Source organism: Sinocyclocheilus rhinocerous, unplaced genomic scaffold (genome assembly GCF_001515625.1).
Source record: "Sinocyclocheilus rhinocerous isolate Xijiao unplaced genomic scaffold, SAMN03320098_v1.1 scaffold720, whole genome shotgun sequence".
Taxonomy (NCBI): Eukaryota; Metazoa; Chordata; class Actinopteri; order Cypriniformes; family Cyprinidae; genus Sinocyclocheilus; species Sinocyclocheilus rhinocerous.
In genome coordinates, this window is record NW_015653468.1 from 535,404 (window position 1) to 554,989 (window position 19,586).

A 19,586-nucleotide genomic window follows, 5' to 3' on the forward strand; every position below is an offset into this window, starting at 1 on the left:
AGTCTTTGCAAATTTACAGATCTTCTTTATGCACCAAGAGCTTGTAACACTCCAAAGAGAAAGGAAAAAATGAAATCGCATCATATGACCCCTTTAAGGGAATTAAGTTGATTTTTTCCGGTCTGTTGATATTTCCCGTTTTATCATAAATTCACTTCATGTTGATACAATTCTCAGAAAACAAGACTTCTTATGTCATTGCTGAATCTACTTTGAATGAACTCAAAAACTACAAAAATGAGGAAGAACATCATTTTTGTAAAATGTGATCAGAAGATACAGTAAAAGTTATTTCCATATTCTAGTTATCGGATGCCCATTTTCCACAAGTTGATATGATTCTTTAGGGTCTCTTCTGTAGCCTCATACTCACGTCTTCTGAATGATTCGCGCGAACATAGACGCATTTATGTAGATCGAGGGCGTATTCCCTTCAAAAACAAACGTAATCCACTGCGTCTTCAGCGGCTCATATGTCGGGAGTAAATTACTACTGCTAAGTTCAGTTCATTATTACATCCAACAACAAAATACCTCAATCGCTTAGGAGTCATTCTTGTCTACATCTGCTCCGGCGGTGAAACACTACTAGCGGACCGATGACAGCTCACTCTGGGCGGGTCTAAGGTAAGACGCCAGTCCAGTCTGTGCTGAAACGCTACTGTCAATCAAACTATCGTGGGAGGGGCCTGTCTTTGTGACGTCACACAGACAGGCATCTGAGATCGGCTCGATTTGAGAAAGGGGTAAAGATTTTAGTAGATTAAAAAAAAACACTGGGGGGGTTTTTATCATTATAGGGTGGTTGTGTACACACACTGTCAACACACATTTCAGTTCAAACAACTTGTAAAAGTGCATGTAGCATCCTATGACCCCTTTAAGTTATTTTATGTGTATAATTAATTAGTAATGGAGATAGGTTGGAAGTTGTATTTTCTAACTATGAAGTGCTGCTAATACTCCTTGTGTTCTCCCTTGACATTTGCATTAAGAGAACATACTGACGTATTGTGTTTGTATACACTTTAATTTATTCCTTAAATTTTCTTCAGTTGAAAAGGACTTACATTTTCCTTCATAAAACTTGCAGAAAACTTGTGATTTGTGGTAACTTTTGTGGTAATAATATCTCATAGCTAATGTTTCTGCAAAGAATCACTGAAGAACCTTTGTTGCACTGCTATTAAAGGAGTCATGACATGGATTTTTTAAAATATGTTCTTTGAGGTGTACTTATAATGTTAATAAAGTTTTTGCACAAAAAAAAGCAAATACATGGAAAAATTATTATTTTCAACCCTCATTCTGACCCTCTGTCTAAAATGACCTGTGTTAAGGTGCATGTCCTTTAAGGCTTGTCAGGAATCGGCCACTGTTATGATTGGCTAAGGTCATTGCACAGGAAACAGTATGAACACCCCCTCGCTATTGCAAGTGACTGTTTTGACAACATGATTTAAAAAAATGGTAATTTCTGGACAAAGAAGTAAGAAAACATTTACTAACGGTTAGTGATGCAGCAGCAGTCAGATCGTGTGTACCACTTCATCTTTCAACAAATGTTTCTTTGTGAACTCTCCATGACACTGTACCTCATTTACAAAACAAAATACTCCAAACAATCCTCTAACACGATCTGGGATGCCATTCAAAATAAACCATCCGCTTGTTCCTTATGCTGGGATCCTTCTGATATCTGTACAAAGATGCAAACGAGCTGTTTAAACCAAATGCGTCAAAGCGAATGTTCTTTCACTCCATTTGTCCTGACGACAGAATCGAGCATGTGGACTGTGTCAGAAAGTGAATGAGCATCTCTATACTGTATCCAGTGTAGACAAGATAGCGACAGTGATTGTAATTTCTATTTGCTTTTGACACGACGCAACACTCGCATTCAGCGTGATCAAGTGTCAGCCGTTAAGCGAGTGAAGACCAGTGGGCGGGGCCTATTGTGAGAAGATGACTATTCGTCAATGTCTTGCTCTGGAGGCAGTGTTTATGCAAATGTTTGTGCCCGGTTGACATTATCTTGCACCTCAGATCCAAAACGAGCCATTTTTGGAGCTTGATTAAATAAATGCTTTGTTTATAATGAGGAGGATGTTTTAAGCTATGAAACTTAAAGGATCTTTTAATGGTACAAAGACCTCTTATATACCAAAAGATTAAGGCAAATTTGATTTCTCATGTCTTGACCCCTTTAAGCATTACATGTTTGTTTTACATTTATGAATAGTTTTTGGCAAATAATACTCACATATTGCAAACTCTCATTGATCACTAACCTGGATGGAGACTGTAGCATGTGACGTTGGTTCCCTCCAGTCTCTTGGCCAGTTCATGGGTGAAGAGCACATTACAGAGCTTGCTGTGGGCGTAGGCCCTGAATAAATCGACGTCAGACGATCCCAGAGCGAGCTTCTTGTGTGTGTTGATGCAGTTGAAATCAATAGTGCCCAGATCATGACCACAAGACGACACGTTGACCACCCTGCTTGGCGCACACTCCTTGAGACGCTCCAACAGAAGATTGGTCAACAGGAATGGACCGATGTGATTGACACCGAAGATCATCCCGAGGCCATCTTCAGTGCGTCCTGGAGCGGCCAGTGCTTAACAACACAACAAACAGGTATCAGTCATGGTATCACAAACCACAGCTTACACTTCCAGTCAAAATTTGGAATAGGATTTTTAAATGCTTTTGAAAGAAGTCTCTTATGCTCAAAAATACAGTAAAGCATTAATATTATTACAATTTAAAATATATTTTTTCTGTTGTAATATATTGCAAAATGTAATTAATTCATGTGATGCAAAGCTAAATTTTCAGCAGCTTTTCTCAGCATGCTGTTGTGGAAACTTTCAGAGTAAGATTGAAGTAATAATAATTATATAAATACTAATTAAAGGCACAATATGTAAGATTTTTTTATTAAAATAGCCAAAAACCATTATAACAGTGTTATATATTTTACTGACTTGTGTACTTGCATTATCCCAAATGTTTTGAAGAATGTTTAAATCCAGAGAAATAAGCAATTTTAAATAGTAACATGGACCGTGTCCATAGTGTCATTGTGTCGCCTGCCAATGACGTCATAACCCCTCGATTTCCGGTTTTGTTTCGTAGAAAATATGGAAACACCAAAGACGCTTTAATATGTTGTGCGTTTTATTAGACTGTAGCTTCCTAGTAACACTTCAGGCCTTGATTAGCTTGTTCAGGTGTGTTTGATTAGGGTTGAAGCTCGCCACCGCTGCTATATATATATAGCATACAGTATACTGTACTTCTGGGTAAATGCATAACACAAATTCCTAAGCAACTGTGAGTCATTATGTATCAGAATAATAATTATTTATGATAAGATCTTTTGTGTGTGTGTGTGTGTCTGTGTTTCCCTTTAGTGACCATGTCAGACAGAGGACCCAGGGGTGAAGACACTGTGGATGGCAGACAAGTGAATGCCAAACAGTATGTGTGATTTTGATGAAAATTAATTATTTCACCCAAAAATGAAAATTTACTCACCCTCATGTCATCCAAGATATAGAGTTTGTTTGGAGAAATTGAGTAATTTGGCATTACATCACTTGTTCAGCAAGGGATCCTCTGCAGTGAATGGGTGCCGTCAGAATGAGAGTCAAAACAGCTGATAAAAACAATCACAAATCACAATAATCCACAAGTAATCCACACAACTCCAGTCCATCAAATAATAACTTGTGAGGTGAAAAGCGTGTTTGTAAGAAACTAATCCATGAAACCATTGTTTACTTCATCCATAATAGTGCTTTCTCTAATGAAAAGTAATTTTGTCTGAATCAGGAGAGAAAATATGCACAGATCATGCAACATTTACAAAACAGTCCAATTTTAAACAAATGTGTGGGTGGATTTTGATGTGAGAGGACAACATGGGATGGACTTTATAGGTTGCGGATCCATTATGGACTCATATTTTAGCTAGAAGCAAAGTAAAAAATAAAAAATAAAAAAACAATGATGGATTGTATCATACATATACGCACAACTTTTTGCTTCACAAGATGTTAGTTGATGGACTTGAGTCATATGGATTACAAGTGGATTATTGTGATGTTTTTATCAGTTATTTTGGACTCTCATTCTGACAGCACCCATTCACAAGAGTATTTGTTAGTGAGGAAATTGTCAGTATTCTTACTATGCTGTTTAAGATATATAAAAGACCGCTACAAGTAAGGTTGATTTCTCTGAACACACTTTTAAAACACTGGGCATCATACACTTACTGACTTTGTCACAAGAGGAAAAACTAACAATACACTAAACAGCTGAGTATCACTCATTACCAGATTTTTAAAGTTTCTCCAGTCACAACAAACTCACACAGAAACTTGCTTTAACTAACCACCCCCTAAATGACCACTTCCTGAAGATCATTTCCACATTAATTATGAATGTATCATAAAAATATCTTTGTTTGCACAGGGGTTCGTATCTCACAGATGCTGGAGTCGATCAGACGGATGCCAAACCACATTCAGATGTTTTTCAATACAATATGAACTACCCTAGCCTGGGACAATGTGTCATCATCAACAACAAGAATTTCCAGAGAAATACAGGTAAGAACTAACACTGACGATACCGGTTTGAGCTTGAATGTGCCCCTCGTTCCACGAGTATTTAAACAACCTCCCAGTTCATCAGAACTACTTGTTTCATTTCTCTTCCAGAAAGAAACATCTGACGACACCACAGTTGTAAGTTACTTACTTTATTCACATTACTGATTACCTTAATTGCATCTTTACCTTTGCTTTTTTACTGATCAGAAAGACATGTGCTTTTATTAATTCATTTAGTTCTGAACAAATGGATTTAGATAACAATGTGTTAAATGTAAATGTGTGTAAATGCCACTGAAGAGAATCAATAAGGAACCTGTGTGTTATTGTGGAAATATCTGTGAAGTAACAGGATAAAATTAGGTTTTGTCTTGTTTTTTTTTTCCTGCTGGCTGAGATAGACTAAAATTTGTAATATGAAAGTAAAGACGAGTAACAAAACTCATAATTCTTTTCTTTCATAATGTGCTGTCATGAGCTTGCCCCAGTAAAGTGAAACTGACCTGCTTTTTTTATATATATATTCTGCAATAGACCAAAAGTGAGAGGCCTTCAGTAAACAAGCGCTTAGATGTTTGTAAAATCAGGATGTATGTGATCATTATGGCTTTTGAACATCAAAGAAGTTAATAAATTATCTTTTGGCTCTTTAGAGGAACTTGTTACACCTGTTGTTTTAAAGAGAAGAGCTTTGAGGAAAATTTAACTATATACCAGGGATGGCGAACTCCGGTCCTGGAGAGCCGCAGTCCTGCAGAGCTCAGCTCCAACCCTAATAAAAACTCACCTGTCTGTAGCTTCCTAGTAACCCTTCAGGCCTTAATTAGCTTGTTCAGGTGTGTTTGATTAGGGTTGAAGCTCGCCACCCCTGCTATATATATATATATACAGTATACAGTATACTGTACTTCTGGGTAAATGCATAACACAAATTCCTAAATTCCTAAGCCAGCTAGAAGCAAAGTAAAAAATAAAAGAACAATGATGGATTGTATCATACATACGCACAACTTTTTGCTTCACAAGATGTTAGTTGATGGACTTGAGTCGTATGGATTACAAGTGGATTATTGTGATGTTTTTATCAGTTATTTTGGATTCTCATTCTGACAGCATCCATTTACAAGAGTATTTTGTTGGTGAGGAAATTGTCAGTATTCTTACTATGCTGTTTAAGATATATAAGAGACCGCTACAAGTAAGGTTGATTTCTCTGAACACACTTTTAAAACACTGGGCATCATACACTTACTGACTTTGTCACAGAGGAAAAACTAACCATACACTAAACAGCTGAGGATCACTCATTACCAGATTTTTACAAGTTTTTCCAATCACAACAAACTTGCCTTAACTAACCACCACCTAAATGACCACTTCCTGAAGATCATTTCCACATTAATTATGAATGTATCATAAAAATCTCTTTGTTTGCACAGGGGTTCGTATCTCACAGATGCTGGAGTCGATCAGACGGATGCCAAACCACATTCAGATGTTTTTCAATACAATATGAACTACCCTAGCCTGGGACAATGTGTCATCATCAACAACAAGAATTTCCAGAGAAATACAGGTAAGAACTAACACTGACGAGTTAAACAAGTTAGTTTAGATGTATGTTCTTGTTGGACTAAGCCTTTTTTTTTTAACAGGATTGAAAGTTCGTAATGGGACAGAAAAAGATGAAGAGAATGTGAAAGACACTTTCTCAAATCTGGGCTTCAAAATCAAAATTTGCAGAGATCAGACTGTCTCACAGATTAGATATTTGTTAACTGAAGGTATGGCGAGATGCTGACCGAGCCTGAATAGTGATTGGTTTCAGTTATTGAATTGATCAGTCATAAACTCATATACTCTTCCATCCTCAGTGTCTAAGGAAGATCACAGTAAATCAGCCATGTTTGCATGTGTGTTGCTGAGTCATGGAGATGATGGAAGGATATTTGGCACAGATGACTGTATTGAGCTGAAGGAACTGTTTGCGCTCTTCAGAGGAGATTGCTGCAAATCACTGGTGGGGAAACCCAAGATTTTCTTCATTCAGGTGAGCTGATTGATAATAAAAAAGTATTTTCGTGTTCAAAAAGCTGTTCTTTTAGTACCATTGATATACTATTATCATATCAGTAGTATCAGTTAGTCTAGCACAGTACACATAGCAAGGATTAATATGAAAACAAATAGAATAGAATATAGTGTTGGTATTAAAAGCAGCAGACAGCTTCAGCAAGATGAGTATTGAGGATTTGGAAGCTCTCTTGCCAGTCTCAGGGCAAGAGCAGCTTGCAAGGTTATTTGATTATACTTTGTTTTTGAACAATTTCAGAAAATGCACCATCCAGGGCTACTGAATTTCAGAAAAACAAGATCCAGGGCTACTGAAAAAAAAAACATTCACACACTCGCATACTGTTTATTTTATACTGTTTAGTTTTTAGTGGTTAATTTTGAAGTAGAGCCTTTTGTTTACTAATATGCAGAGATGCAAATTATACATCATATAGCCTATAGCTTCCAGACTGCCCCAAAACCATAATGAATGTTTTCAAGGCCAATTTTAAATGTGCGTGTTTAAATTAATAGTTTTAGTTGCTCTTAAACAAATGCTTGAGTGTGCTTGTCCTGTGTGTCTACATGCAGGCTTGCCGAGGCTCAGGTCTGGATGCTGGCATTGAGTCCGACTATGAAAGTGAAGAGGAAACACAGAAAATTCCTGTTGAGGCAGATTTTTTGTATGTCTACTCCACTGCACCAGGTAACTAATATTCTGTTCTAAGAAACTTTCTTGAGAACCAAATTATAGAAAATATGCTGATTAACTTGCTTTAATCATCTTGTTTGCTGTCTGTCCTCAGGTTACTTTTCCTGGAGGAACGTTGATAATGGTTCCTGGTTCATCATCTCATTGTGTGAGATGCTGTCAAAATACGGCAGGCAACTGGAGATCATGCAGATCATGACACGTGTCAACCACAAGGTGGCGCTGGACTTTAAATCCTCCTCCATATTTTCACGGTTTGATGGCATAAAACAGATACCGTGTATTGTGTATATGCTAACCAAAGAACTCCATTTCCCTAAATAATTCATGTGTATTTTACTGATTATGTTGCAGTGGGATACAAATACTTTTAAATCATACAAAAAACAATACTATGTAGCCATTTAAAGCACTGTAGACTGCAGTCAAAACGGGTAGGGATATAAAGAAAATGTATAATTAATCATTAATATATGAAATTATCTGTATTTTTTCATACTGGTGTGTGGTATGTTTACAGTGCTGAATTTGACACATATATTTCTTTTATGATCTTTAAGCTGGGTCACACATTGATTGTGGTTTGTTCTGCTGGAGCTGGTATTCGATCTGTGGAAAGTATTGACATGAGTTTAAGTGACTATAGGTTTGTTACCTATGAAATTAATGTTATGTTTTCCCGATCTTTGTCTGAACGTAGCATTACATTTTGTAATATCAGGCATATGGACTTCCCACCACTATCTCTGTTAAGTCTCTGTTTAAGGGCCAGATTTACTAACAGCTTGTGCCAGCGCTGAAAAGACATGGACACAGTTATTTTTGCGTATTGAGTTATTTTTCGCTTTTATGGAATTGTGCTCTAACGTTAATTTGCCCTGTTTAGTAAATCTGGCCCTAGGACTGTTAATAAATTTCTTAAACCAGCTAAGGACATTGTTCACTCCTCTGTTGATCAGTGTAATACGTTTCTTAACAGTTCTTTAATCTCTATCACCCTGGTTGAAATAGTTGATATTCAGCCTTTAAATCCTCCAATCACTACTTTTCCGAACTTTGAAATGGTTGGAATTTACTTTATTGTAAGTACAGTTAAGTCTTTGAATTCAACTACCAGTATATTAGAACCACTTCCCCGTTCAGTTATTAAGAACTGTCTTGCATCATTCTGTCCTCACATGGTTTAAACTGTGAATTTATCACCGTTGTGGAATTGTTCCTCCAGAATTAAAATTAGGCCCAACACTGAACCCTGAGAAACTCCCTGTCGAACAGGCACGGTATCGGATTTATGATTACCCAAGCTAACAAACTGGGCACAATTGGTTAAATAAGACTGGAAACAACTGGAAAGACAGCCAATTATGCAGCCTGTCCAACAGAACAGAATGGCATATGGTGTCAAAAGCAGCAAAGGTTTAACATGGCCAAGATACTGCATGTTGTAACCAAACATTGCTAAAGACTCATCGAATTGATCGAATTGAGATAGGCAGGCCATTCCACCAGCTGGGAACAGTCCAGGAAAACGTCTGTGAGAGTGATTTTGTGTTTCTTTGGGATGGCACCACAAGGCGATGCAGAATGCAAGCTTCTGGAGGGCGCATAAGTCTGAGCTAGTGAGTTTAGGAATATTGGTGCAGAGCCAGTGGTTGTCTTATAGGCAAACATCAGTACCTTGAATTTGATGCGAGCAGCTATTGGCAACCAGTGCAGTCTGATGAAGAGAGGTGTGATGTGGGCTTTGTTCAGCTCGTTGAAGCTGCTACCTTGTGGATCAGCTGCAGAGGTCTGATGCATGCTGGAAGCCCCACTAATAGAGCATTGCAATAGTCCAATCTGGAGAGAACAAGAGCTTGGACAAGGATTTGTGTGGCCTGCTCTGATAGGAAGGGTCTGATCTTCCTAATGTTGTATAGGGCAAATCTGCAGGACTGTGCTGTTGTAGCAATATGGTCTGAAGCTTAACTGATCATCAATCACAACTCCAAGGTTCCTGGCTGTCCTGGAAGGAGTTATGGTTGACAAACCTAGCTGTATAGAGAAGTTGTGATGAAGTGCTAGGTTGGCTGAGACCACGATCAGTTCTGTCTTAGCAAGGTTGAGTTGAAGGTGATAATCCTTCATCCAGCCAGAAATGTCTTCGGATCATCTGGTTGGAATGAGAAGTAGAGTTGAGTGTCATCAGCATAGCAGTGATAAGAAAAGTCTGAATGACAGATCCTAATAAAGTCAAGCAACACAATCCATCTCTCATTTGCTGTTGAAGATTGTTGTCTGAGGTGTGCAGGAAACTAAACAGGCCAGAGGTATGCAACTAGAGAGACTAGTTTGTTGATTAGGTGTGGCAGGCAGAATGCAGGTGGAGTGAGGTCTAAAGCACAGGAGAAACAGAATTAGAACTCCAACAAAACACATGACACAAAAACTGGTTTAAAGACACTGGGAGGCCTTAGCACTAGTGATGTTCGATTCTTGAACGAATCGTTCTTTTGAGCCGGTTCTCAGGAAGTAACCGGTTGAGCCGGTTCACAAATCAAAATGAATCGAACTTTAGTTCCGGGTTGATGACGCAGGACACACAGCCGAAGTAGCACGTCCAACTAAAAAAGAACCGACGTTTGCCGAGGATTACCGATGACTCAACAAGAACCGAATGAGCCGTGGCCAAGTTTGCTGAGGATTACAGAAGATTCTGATGAGTGAGTTGACGATACTGTGCAAGCCTGAGGCACATACTGGAAATATGCTTATTATGACTGTTATTAATTTACATTTTATTAAAACCTGCAAAAACCTTTCTGTCGAGTGATGTAAATAAATTTTACAATAGTTTATTGTGCATACATATTATATTTAAAGATGCTTAAGCGAAATCAAGGAGTTTATAAGACTGGTTTATTCATTCTTTATACTGTAGACATGTAGAACATATCCGCGTTTGTGCATCAATGTCTATGTGTGCTGTAGGGGCGAAACTTTTAGGAATCTTATCCAAGTTGTATGCTAGTCAATATTGCTCAGTCAGTCGTATCTGAGGATCCGCGAATGAAACTGTGACCACAAACACCATTAACTTAAGTGAATTATATGGCAATAATCAGCAATATGCTTTCACACAAATAACTTTATTTTTTTTGAATGTTTCAATATGTGTTGACACAAATGACTTATTTGAAATTTTCATTGATACAACATTGCAATAGTTGTTAGAAAAGAAATGCGTAGAGACGTTATTGCTTGATGACGCCAGGAACCGATGAATCGGCTTTTTGAACCGGTTCAATGAGCCGATCTGTCCAAAATGAATCGGACTTTGCATCACTACCTAGCTATACAAACTGCGTGGGGGGAACCTAAACTGAGCCATTCACTATAGGCTACTAAAACCAGGGCATCGCTAAAAATGAATGTGAGTTTGTTTACAGAACTCTGTTGTCACTGCTGCAAACTCACATATATATATAATTATTAAAAAAATATAATTTCCCTGCAGCCAGTGGGCCCCCTTTCCAGTGTAGGCCCCTGGGCTTCAGTTCAGCCCCTTGAAGCCCGTGCATTAATGTGCCCCTGCTTAGCCTGCATGTCTAGGTGCTGGTGTGAGTCTGAAGGTTCACAGTTCTCCGGTTTATCATCAGAATGCAATAAAGAGGAAGTTCTGAAAACATAAACACTAGCACAAATTTGTATGGGGGAAAAAAAACATTTTACTTAGCTATTAAGCTTGTGTGCTTTGTTTAATTTCCTTTGAGTTGAGCAAAGAATGAAGACAAGAAATGATATGTAAAAACCAAGAAAAGCATCCAGGGCTATTAGAACAGAAACAACACGATTTTCTTCTTCATCAATTAGCCTTAATTCTTGAACACCAAATTAGCAAATTAGATTTCTGAAGGTTCATGTAAAAAAAAAAAAAATGTACAAACATGAACGCAGAATCAGCCAATCAGCATGTTTTGTTCGAGCAGAATACGTAAGTTTAGATTTTGTTTAGAACAAGAAATGGGAAAAACCAAGAAAAGCATCCAGGGCTATTAGAACAGAAACAACACGATTTTCTTCTTCATCAATTAGCCTTAATTCTTGAACACCAAATTAGCAAATTAGATTTCTGAAGGTTCATGTAAAAAAAAAAAAAAATGTACAAACATGAACGCAGAATCAGCCAATCAGCATGTTTTGTTCGAGCAGAATACGTAAGTTTAGATTTTGTTTAGATAAAGCTCAACAGTTACAACCCTTATAATAATGACTTTCGTAATGACTTTTATAATAATGCACTTTTGGTATTAGAGACCGCTGTGTTTACTGCGCATGCGCAGAACCAAACTTCATGGGTTTTTCGTGGGTGGAGCCAGTCTCACGGAACTGTTTATGTTTAATGCTTGGTTCTCAGTATTAATAAGCCTTCGTGACCAGAAGGTAAAAACGCAACGTAATCTCAAATAATATTTATTAGTAGGATTTCGCTATTGAAAGGACGTTAAAAATATTACTTCATTAATATTTGCAGTCAAAAATTGGTCTTAGTATCCTACGTTCTCCGCTCCCTCCCTGCTAAAGAGAAACCTCCTTTGGGGTTGTAACGTTACTACGAGTGGTTAAAGAACTTTCCGGATCATCAAAACCACTTGTATGTCATTTCTCTTTCAGAAGGAAAACACCTGACAACACAACTGTAAGTTATTTACCTTATTCACACTACTGATCACCTTAATTGCATCAACTTAATTTGTTTTTTTTAGTGTCAGAAAGAAATGTGCTTTTAAAAAACGAATTATTTAGTTCTGAACGTGATTGAGTGTTTTAATGGCAAATGGATTTAGATTAAAATGTCAGATGTGACTGTAAATGCCACTAAAGATAATCAATTGAGTATGTGTGTTGTTTTTGGAAATTTCTGGGAAGTAACTGGTAAAAATTAGGTTTGTCTCATTTAGGTGGTTGTGATAGACTAAAATTCACAAAACAAAGTTACCATAACTCTTCATAACAAGTCTTCTTTCATAATGTGCTGTCACGGGCTTGTCCCAGTAAAGATAGACTGATCTACTTTCTAGAATACTGCAATCTTCAAGCAATTGACACATGTGAGAGGCCCAGCCTTCAGTTATCAAACTGTTAGATCTTTGTAAATCCATATATTTGTGATCATTATGGATGTTAAACATCTAGACTAAGAAAGAAGCAATCAAGTTATCTTTATATGAACTTGTTACACCTGTTGTTTTAAAAGGACAAGCTTTATGGGAAGTGTGTTTGAAAACACATATTGAATGTCTAGGTAATTTCCTAACAAGAATACAGTAGTCATCCTAAAGTATTGTGTAAGTCATTTTTTTTATGACTAGTTGTAGTAAAATCAGGGAAAAGGGAAATAGCACTTACAGTAACTTACATAGAAATTTACAAAATAAAAAATAATAATTTCCTCATGTTATATTACTTGGAATTGCTAGAGAATGTGTTCATCTGAGATATAGTCTATAAAATGTATTAAAATAGCTGGAAATGTGAAGCATTATAGATTACAGTAGATCTGTTTCTTTCGTTTCCCTTTAGTGACCATGTCGGACTCTGTGGATGCCAGACAAGTGAATGCCAAAGAGTATGTGTGATTTAAATGAAAATGGATCAATTACAGAAATTTTATTACAAGCAACAGGCACACGAAAGGAATAGTTCACCCAAAACTAAAACTTTACTGAAAAATCTGAACAGATTTGGAATTGCTCACTAATGGTTTCTCTGCAGTGAATCCATTGTTGAGCAAGTAATGTAATGCTAAATTTCTTTAAATCTGTTCTGATGAAGAAACTCATGTACGTCTTAGATGGCCTGAGGGTGAAATACATTTTCAGCTAATTTTCATTTGTGGGTGAATAATCAAAATTAGTCAAAAAATAGAGCGACCCATGGTTGTTTAAGGGAAAATCATCACATTGTGAAGTAAATGAAAGTAACAGCTAACTAACCACTTTTTAATTACCACTTCCTGAAGTGTCTGTGAATCATTTCCACATTAATTATGAATGCATCATAAAAGTCTCTTTGTTTGCATGCAGGGGTTCGTATCTCACAGATGCTGGAGTCCATCAGACGGATGCCAAACCACATTCAGATGTTTTTCAATACAATATGAACTACCCTAGTCTGGGACAATGTGTAATCATCAACAACAAGAATTTCCTTAAAAAAACAGGTAAGAGCTGGGACTAACACTGATGAGTTGAACTAGTTAGTAGTAATGTCCTCATATTTTTTGTTGGATTAATCCTTTTTTATTTTGAACAGGAATGGGAGTTCGTAATGGGACAGACGAGGATGCAAAGAATGCAATGCAGACCTTCTCAAAGCTGGGCTTCAAATACAAAATTAGCAATGATCAGACTGTCTCACAGATGAAAGATTTGTTAACTAAAGGTATAAGGAGTCTAAATAGTGATTGGTTACAGTTATTGAATTGATCAGTCATAAACTCATATATTCTTCCATTTTCAGTGTCTAAGGAAGATCACAGTAAATCAGCCATGTTTGCGTGTGTGTTGCTGAGTCATGGAGAAGATGGAAGGATATTTGGCACAGATGACTGTATTGAGCTGAAGGAACTGTTTGCGCTCTTCAGAGGAGATTGCTGCAAATCACTGGTGGGGAAACCCAAGCTTTTCTTCATTCAGGTGAGCTGAATAATAATAAAAAGTCTTTTCTTGTTCAAAATGCTGTTATTTTAGTACCATTGATGTACTTTTATCATCCTAATTTTTAGTACTTTTGTTGTGTGCTTTTGTCATTTTTATTAGTTTTTGTTTGTTGTTTTAATATACAGTGGTGGCCAAAATTAGTAGAACACTAGTATTTTCACCAGCTAAAAATAGTTTTAAGTCAGTTATTTCTATCTTTAGCTGTAGTGTGTCAGTAGGAAATATCAGTTTGCATTTCCAAACATTCATTTTGCCATTAATTGTAATAATCCAGTGAGATTTTTGTTTGCACAAGGAGTCTGACAACAGCCAGTGCTCCACACAGAGATCTGATCTCATCATCATCCAGTCTGCCTATAAATAACTGACTTAAAACCAATTTTTATCTGGTGAAAATACTAGTGTTCTATAATAATTTTGGCCACCGCTGTATCTATATAGTTGTTTTCATTGCTTATTACTTATTTGTATTTATTTAATTTTAGTTAATTTATTACTTTACGTTAAACTAATTGAAAATGAGAAATGTTGCCTTGGCAGCTAGCTTAATTAAAGGTGCAATAGGAGATCTTGGAAAATGCTAACTTTAGCCTGATAGCACTGAAAGCGAATGTCCCACCCTTCCTGCAATCGCTGTCCAAAGCCACGCCCCCTGAACGCATTTACACTCACAGACCAGAGACAACATTACTACAATAGGCTACATCAGGTTCCCAATTCCAGCCCATGTTCCGAAGTGAAGTAAACATCAACGTATTTCCCCTGCTCAGGGAGGAGGGAGCAATGAACACTGTGTAGGGATCATATCGATCGGAACACAGTTCATGCACGTAGCTCACTTCTAACGAGCTGGCGCGAGGACTGGATTAACCGCTGGGCTACATCATGTGTCATTCACCGGTGAGAAATCTTTAAAAGTACTACAATACCAGGAAGGAAAATCGGGTTGTTGATTCTCTGGCATTCTCGCTCTGTCTGCACAGCGTACGTGAAAGAGGTATGCAGATACATACGTTGACAGGCAGGTAGGAAAGCATATTAAAACGTTCGGACCGAGTGTTTTGATTGGACGAACATTTCTTGACCCTACACCTTCCACAGAATATATAAATACAGACAAATACATTTAGACCACTTAACTTAATGATTGCTATCGGGATGTGAAGAGACTTTCAACCAGCATAACAAAAAAAATTTCTGAAGACAATCACCTATTGCACCTTTAATTTTAAATTTGATTTCACTTGATGTTTATTTTGTTTCAGATAACTTTAATAATTTTTATGGCTTTAGTTTTAGTCAAAATCACTCTGCTTGCCAAGATGTTATACAATTAATAAAAACTAAATATATTATTTCTTATCTATTAAGATATATTTGAAAAATTATTAGATATTTTATAATTATTAAAACAAAAATTACCCTTCACCCAAAAATGAAAATGTACTAAAAATGTACTTACCCTCAGGCCATGCAAGATGTAGATGAGTTTATTTCTTCATCAGAACAGATTTTTAAAAAATCTGAATCAAAATCTGAAATTTAGCATCACTTGCTCATCAAAGGATCCTCTGCAGTGAATGGGTGCCGTCAGAATGAGTCCAAACAGCTGATAAAAACATCACAATAATCCACAAGTAATCAACACAAAAAGTCATGTGGATTATTGTGATGTTTTTATCAGCTATTTGAACCCTGATTCTTACGGCACTCATTCACTGCAGAGGATCCATTGCTGAGTAACTTATCTACGTCTTGGATGGCCAATTTTCAAGGAAATATTATTTTTTGTGTGAACTATTCTTTTAAAAACAAACAATTCGCTGGCGCCGATAGCCTTGTGTGTAGTGCGCTGACATACAGCGTCGTTGCGCTTCGGGGGTCCCGTGCTCGCGGACCTTTCCCGATCCCATCCTACCCCCCCCCTCTCCCACTTTCCTGTCTACATACTATCCTATCTCTATAAAAACAATAAAAAAACACCAAAAATCTTTAAAAATGAACAGTTCCTTCTTGTATTTCCTGTTAAAACAGAGACCTATTAAAGAGCTCTTGCCTTTTTTAAAGTAGCCAGTAGACCTTTGTTCACTAACGTGCAGAGATGCAAATTATATGACATAAATAGCTTCTTACACAGATGCTTGAGTGTGTTTGTCCTGTGTGTCTCCAGGCTTGCCGAGGCTCAGGTCTGGATGCTGGCATTGAGTGCGACAGTGAAAGTGAAGAGGAAACACAGAGGATTCCTGTTGAGGCAGATTTTTTGTATGTCTACTCCACTGCACCAGGTAACTAATATTCTGTATTCTAAGAAACTTTCTTGAGAACCAAATAAGAAAATGCGCAAATACAAATGCCCTTACTATCTTCTTTTCTGTCTGTTCTCAGGTTATTACTCTTGGAGGAACGTTGCTAATGGTTCCTGGTTCATCTCCTCGCTGTGTGAGATGCTGTCAAAATACAGCAAGCAACTAGAGATCATGCAGATCATGACACGTGTCAACCACAAGGTGGCGCTGGACTTTAAATCCTGCTCCAATCTTCCAGGGTTTGATGGCATGAAACAGATACCGTGTATTGTGTCTATGCTGACCAAAGAACTCTATCTCCTTAAATAATTCATGTGTATTTTACTGATTATGTTGCAGTGGGATAAGAGCACTTTTAAATCATTATTTTAATAAATATTATGTAGCCGTTTAAAGCACTGCAGACTGCAGCCAAAACAGGAAGGGATATAAAGGCAATTTTAAGGGAAACACTGGATTTTAAAAAACTATTATCTGATCATGGGTATTTGAAATTTTCTGTATCTTTTTAATCCTGGTGTGTGAAATGTTACAGTACTGGATTTGACACAGACAGCTGGACTTTTATGATTTTTTCTATGCACATTTAGGCTGTCACTCATCATTTGTGCCTTGCTTGCTTTGTCTTGTACATGTGCAGACATCTGTGAGTGTGGAGATTCACAGTTCTCAGGTTTATCATCAGCATTACATTTATTAAAGATTGTTTGACAAGAGGAAGTTCTGAACGTTAAACACTAGCACAATTTGTATTATGATAAATAAATATTTTAGTTTACTGTTAAGCTTGTGTGCTTTGTGTAATTTGTGTTGAGACTCTAAAGTTGAACAAAATGCAGAAAAAGATACAGGACTACCCCCTCTCTCTCTCTTTCTCTATGTATATATATGTATATATATATATATATATATATACACACACACACACGCACGCACACACTTTTTTTTAAAGTAATGAATCATCTTATTCCGCAAGGATGCGTTAAAAGTGATCAAATGTGACAGTAAAGACATTCATAATGTTTATCAAAGAATCCTGAAAATGTATGATTTCCACAAAAATATTAAGCAACGACAGTATTAATAGTGATAATAATAAATGTTTCTCACCAAATCAGCATAAGGTTATTCACACCAAATATTGATTTGATTTATTTAAAAGAAGTGAAGCAATAAACACTATTAAAGGAATTCTTTTTAAAACATTTTATTTAAAGCAATTTTCATAAGTGTCTAAATCTACTATTCATAAGTGTCTAAATTCTCAAAGAGTTACTTTAGGATCGTTGAGATGCTATTATAGTTTTTATTAATATTTTGAATTAGTATTTATTTGTATGTTTTCTATTTTCATTAATAATTTAGTTGTGCTTTATTGGCATTTTTTAGTTTTCTTAATATGTCTATGGAGTTTTTAATAATTTTTTTCCGTTTTAGATTTGTTTGTTTTATTACATCGCTAAAATAGTGAAAATTAGAAATGCTGCATTGGCAACTAGATGAAATAAAAGTACTTTTTTATAATATATTTTATTTCAGTTAACGTTTATTCAATTACTTTTCAAGGAATTCACTTTTAGTTTTAGTTAATTATAATAATATATTAAAATATATTATAATATTAATAAATAAGATACTTGTATTACGAGATCACACAAGTATTAACCACTAGGTGGTGGTCTGTTCTTAGATCCCAGCCAAGTGCTTAAAAACAACAAGGTGTCTTCCTGAGAAATGCGACAGAAAGCAGAACAACTCCCTGAAACTTTACCTTATTTCTGTTTCAGTCTTGTTTCTCAACCATCCGTCAAGCTGTTTCCTTTTCGTGTTTGTTTAATTAAAAAATAATGCTATACAGGGGAAAAACATGGATGATTTAAGAAAAGAAGATTGATTTTAGAATTGCTTTAGGGTTGTATTGCAATTATGGTACTCTAGCAAAGAATATCTGAGTCCAATGTATTATTTAAATGGGTTTGTGTTGTTAGAGTCGGTGTGTTGCATCATACACTGGGAGTTGCAGGGCTTGGCAGCATAGATAAGATATGAGACTCTCTCTCTCTCTCTCTCTCTCTCTCTCCGTCTCTCTCTCTCTCTCTCTCTCTCTCTCTCTCTCTCTCTGTGTGTGTGTATGTGGAAAGACACAGTGAGGATAGGATTGCACAGCTATAATGCTTTTAACAACTTGCATTGCTTCTCTCATCTCTACAGCTCAACATCTTTCTGGAAATGTCATTCCAGCTACAGCCATGGACAGAAGTATTATGTGCACATCAGTAGTGCACTTAATAAAAACATACAATAGATGAATGCAATTTTACGTCAGATGCATACAGCAATGCACAACATCTGCATATAAATATATGTGATATAGCGTAAATGAAGTCTCAGAAACTTGGTAATTTTCTAATCACACACAACCAGCACTAAAGTGCGATACATATTTGCATGTTGCAGCTTGAGTTTCTTTTCTGCCTGCTTTGCCTTTAAGAAGCAATAACGAAACAACGAGGAAGTGAAAATGAAATCGACTTTCGCGTTTCAGCCTGCAGCCAATGAGCAAACCAGCGCAAAATCTACTATGGCAAAGGTTTAGCTTATGAATATTTAGTAGGTTCAGAGACGTTGCTCGGGTTGAAGTCTCTGGAGCGTCCGGTAAATTTGGATTTCAAGGTATTTTATTGTTTTACATGTAGTATTGCGAAATAAACTATACACATAATCAAAGCTGTGAGAGGGAATAATAATAAAATAAGGTACACGTGATGTTAATAAAAATAATTATGATATACAATAAAATATCAACAAGACATTATTTGTTTTTTCACAATATTTCACGAGCATTATTACATTAATTTTTTCTTGTGATAATGCAAATGGATTTGTGTTATTTGTTTTAGGCTTTCATTTGGAAAAGAAAACAAATTCTTAATACTACTCAAAAATAGAAAGGGTCGTTCGTTGACTGCCACCCACATTTCTGCTTGTCAGCCAATCATTGCGCGAGCGTCTCGCTGCGTAATTAATATTCATTAGCTAAGCCTTCCCCTTCACGGCGTTACTACCCTAACTGCCTCCTACTTTTACTAATATTTACACGCCCACCTATGAAGTTGTCTGTATGCTAGCTAATCAGCTCGCGAACGTCTCGCCACGTCGTTAATATTAATTATCCAAACCCTGGCCGTA

The 19,586-nt window shown here is 36.6% G+C and overlaps 2 protein-coding genes and 1 pseudogene across 2 annotated transcripts; 2 read left to right on the forward strand and 1 right to left on the reverse strand.

Moving 5' to 3' along the window:
* Positions 1 to 3,316, reverse strand: part of LOC107716024 (retinol dehydrogenase 11 pseudogene) — a 4,650-nt pseudogene extending 1,334 nt beyond the window's left edge.
* An 89-nt stretch (positions 3,317 to 3,405) lies between these two features.
* Positions 3,406 to 8,216, forward strand: LOC107716036 (caspase-3-like). The gene is made up of 6 exons (XM_016522354.1): positions 3,406 to 3,484; positions 4,484 to 4,620; positions 6,279 to 6,407; positions 6,498 to 6,673; positions 7,270 to 7,384; positions 7,485 to 8,216. The coding sequence occupies exons 1-6, from the start codon at positions 3,423 to 3,425 to the stop codon at positions 7,712 to 7,714; spliced, it is 849 nt and encodes a 282-aa protein (XP_016377840.1). The 5' UTR covers positions 3,406 to 3,422; the 3' UTR covers positions 7,715 to 8,216.
* Positions 8,217 to 11,730: 3,514 nt separating this feature from the next.
* On the forward strand, positions 11,731 to 17,158 carry LOC107716035 (caspase-3-like). Its single transcript, XM_016522353.1, has 7 exons — positions 11,731 to 12,068; positions 12,953 to 12,998; positions 13,456 to 13,592; positions 13,685 to 13,813; positions 13,892 to 14,067; positions 16,262 to 16,376; positions 16,477 to 17,158. The coding sequence occupies exons 2-7, from the start codon at positions 12,958 to 12,960 to the stop codon at positions 16,704 to 16,706; spliced, it is 828 nt and encodes a 275-aa protein (XP_016377839.1). The 5' UTR covers positions 11,731 to 12,068; positions 12,953 to 12,957; the 3' UTR covers positions 16,707 to 17,158.
* The last annotated feature ends 2,428 nt before the right edge of the window (positions 17,159 to 19,586 follow it).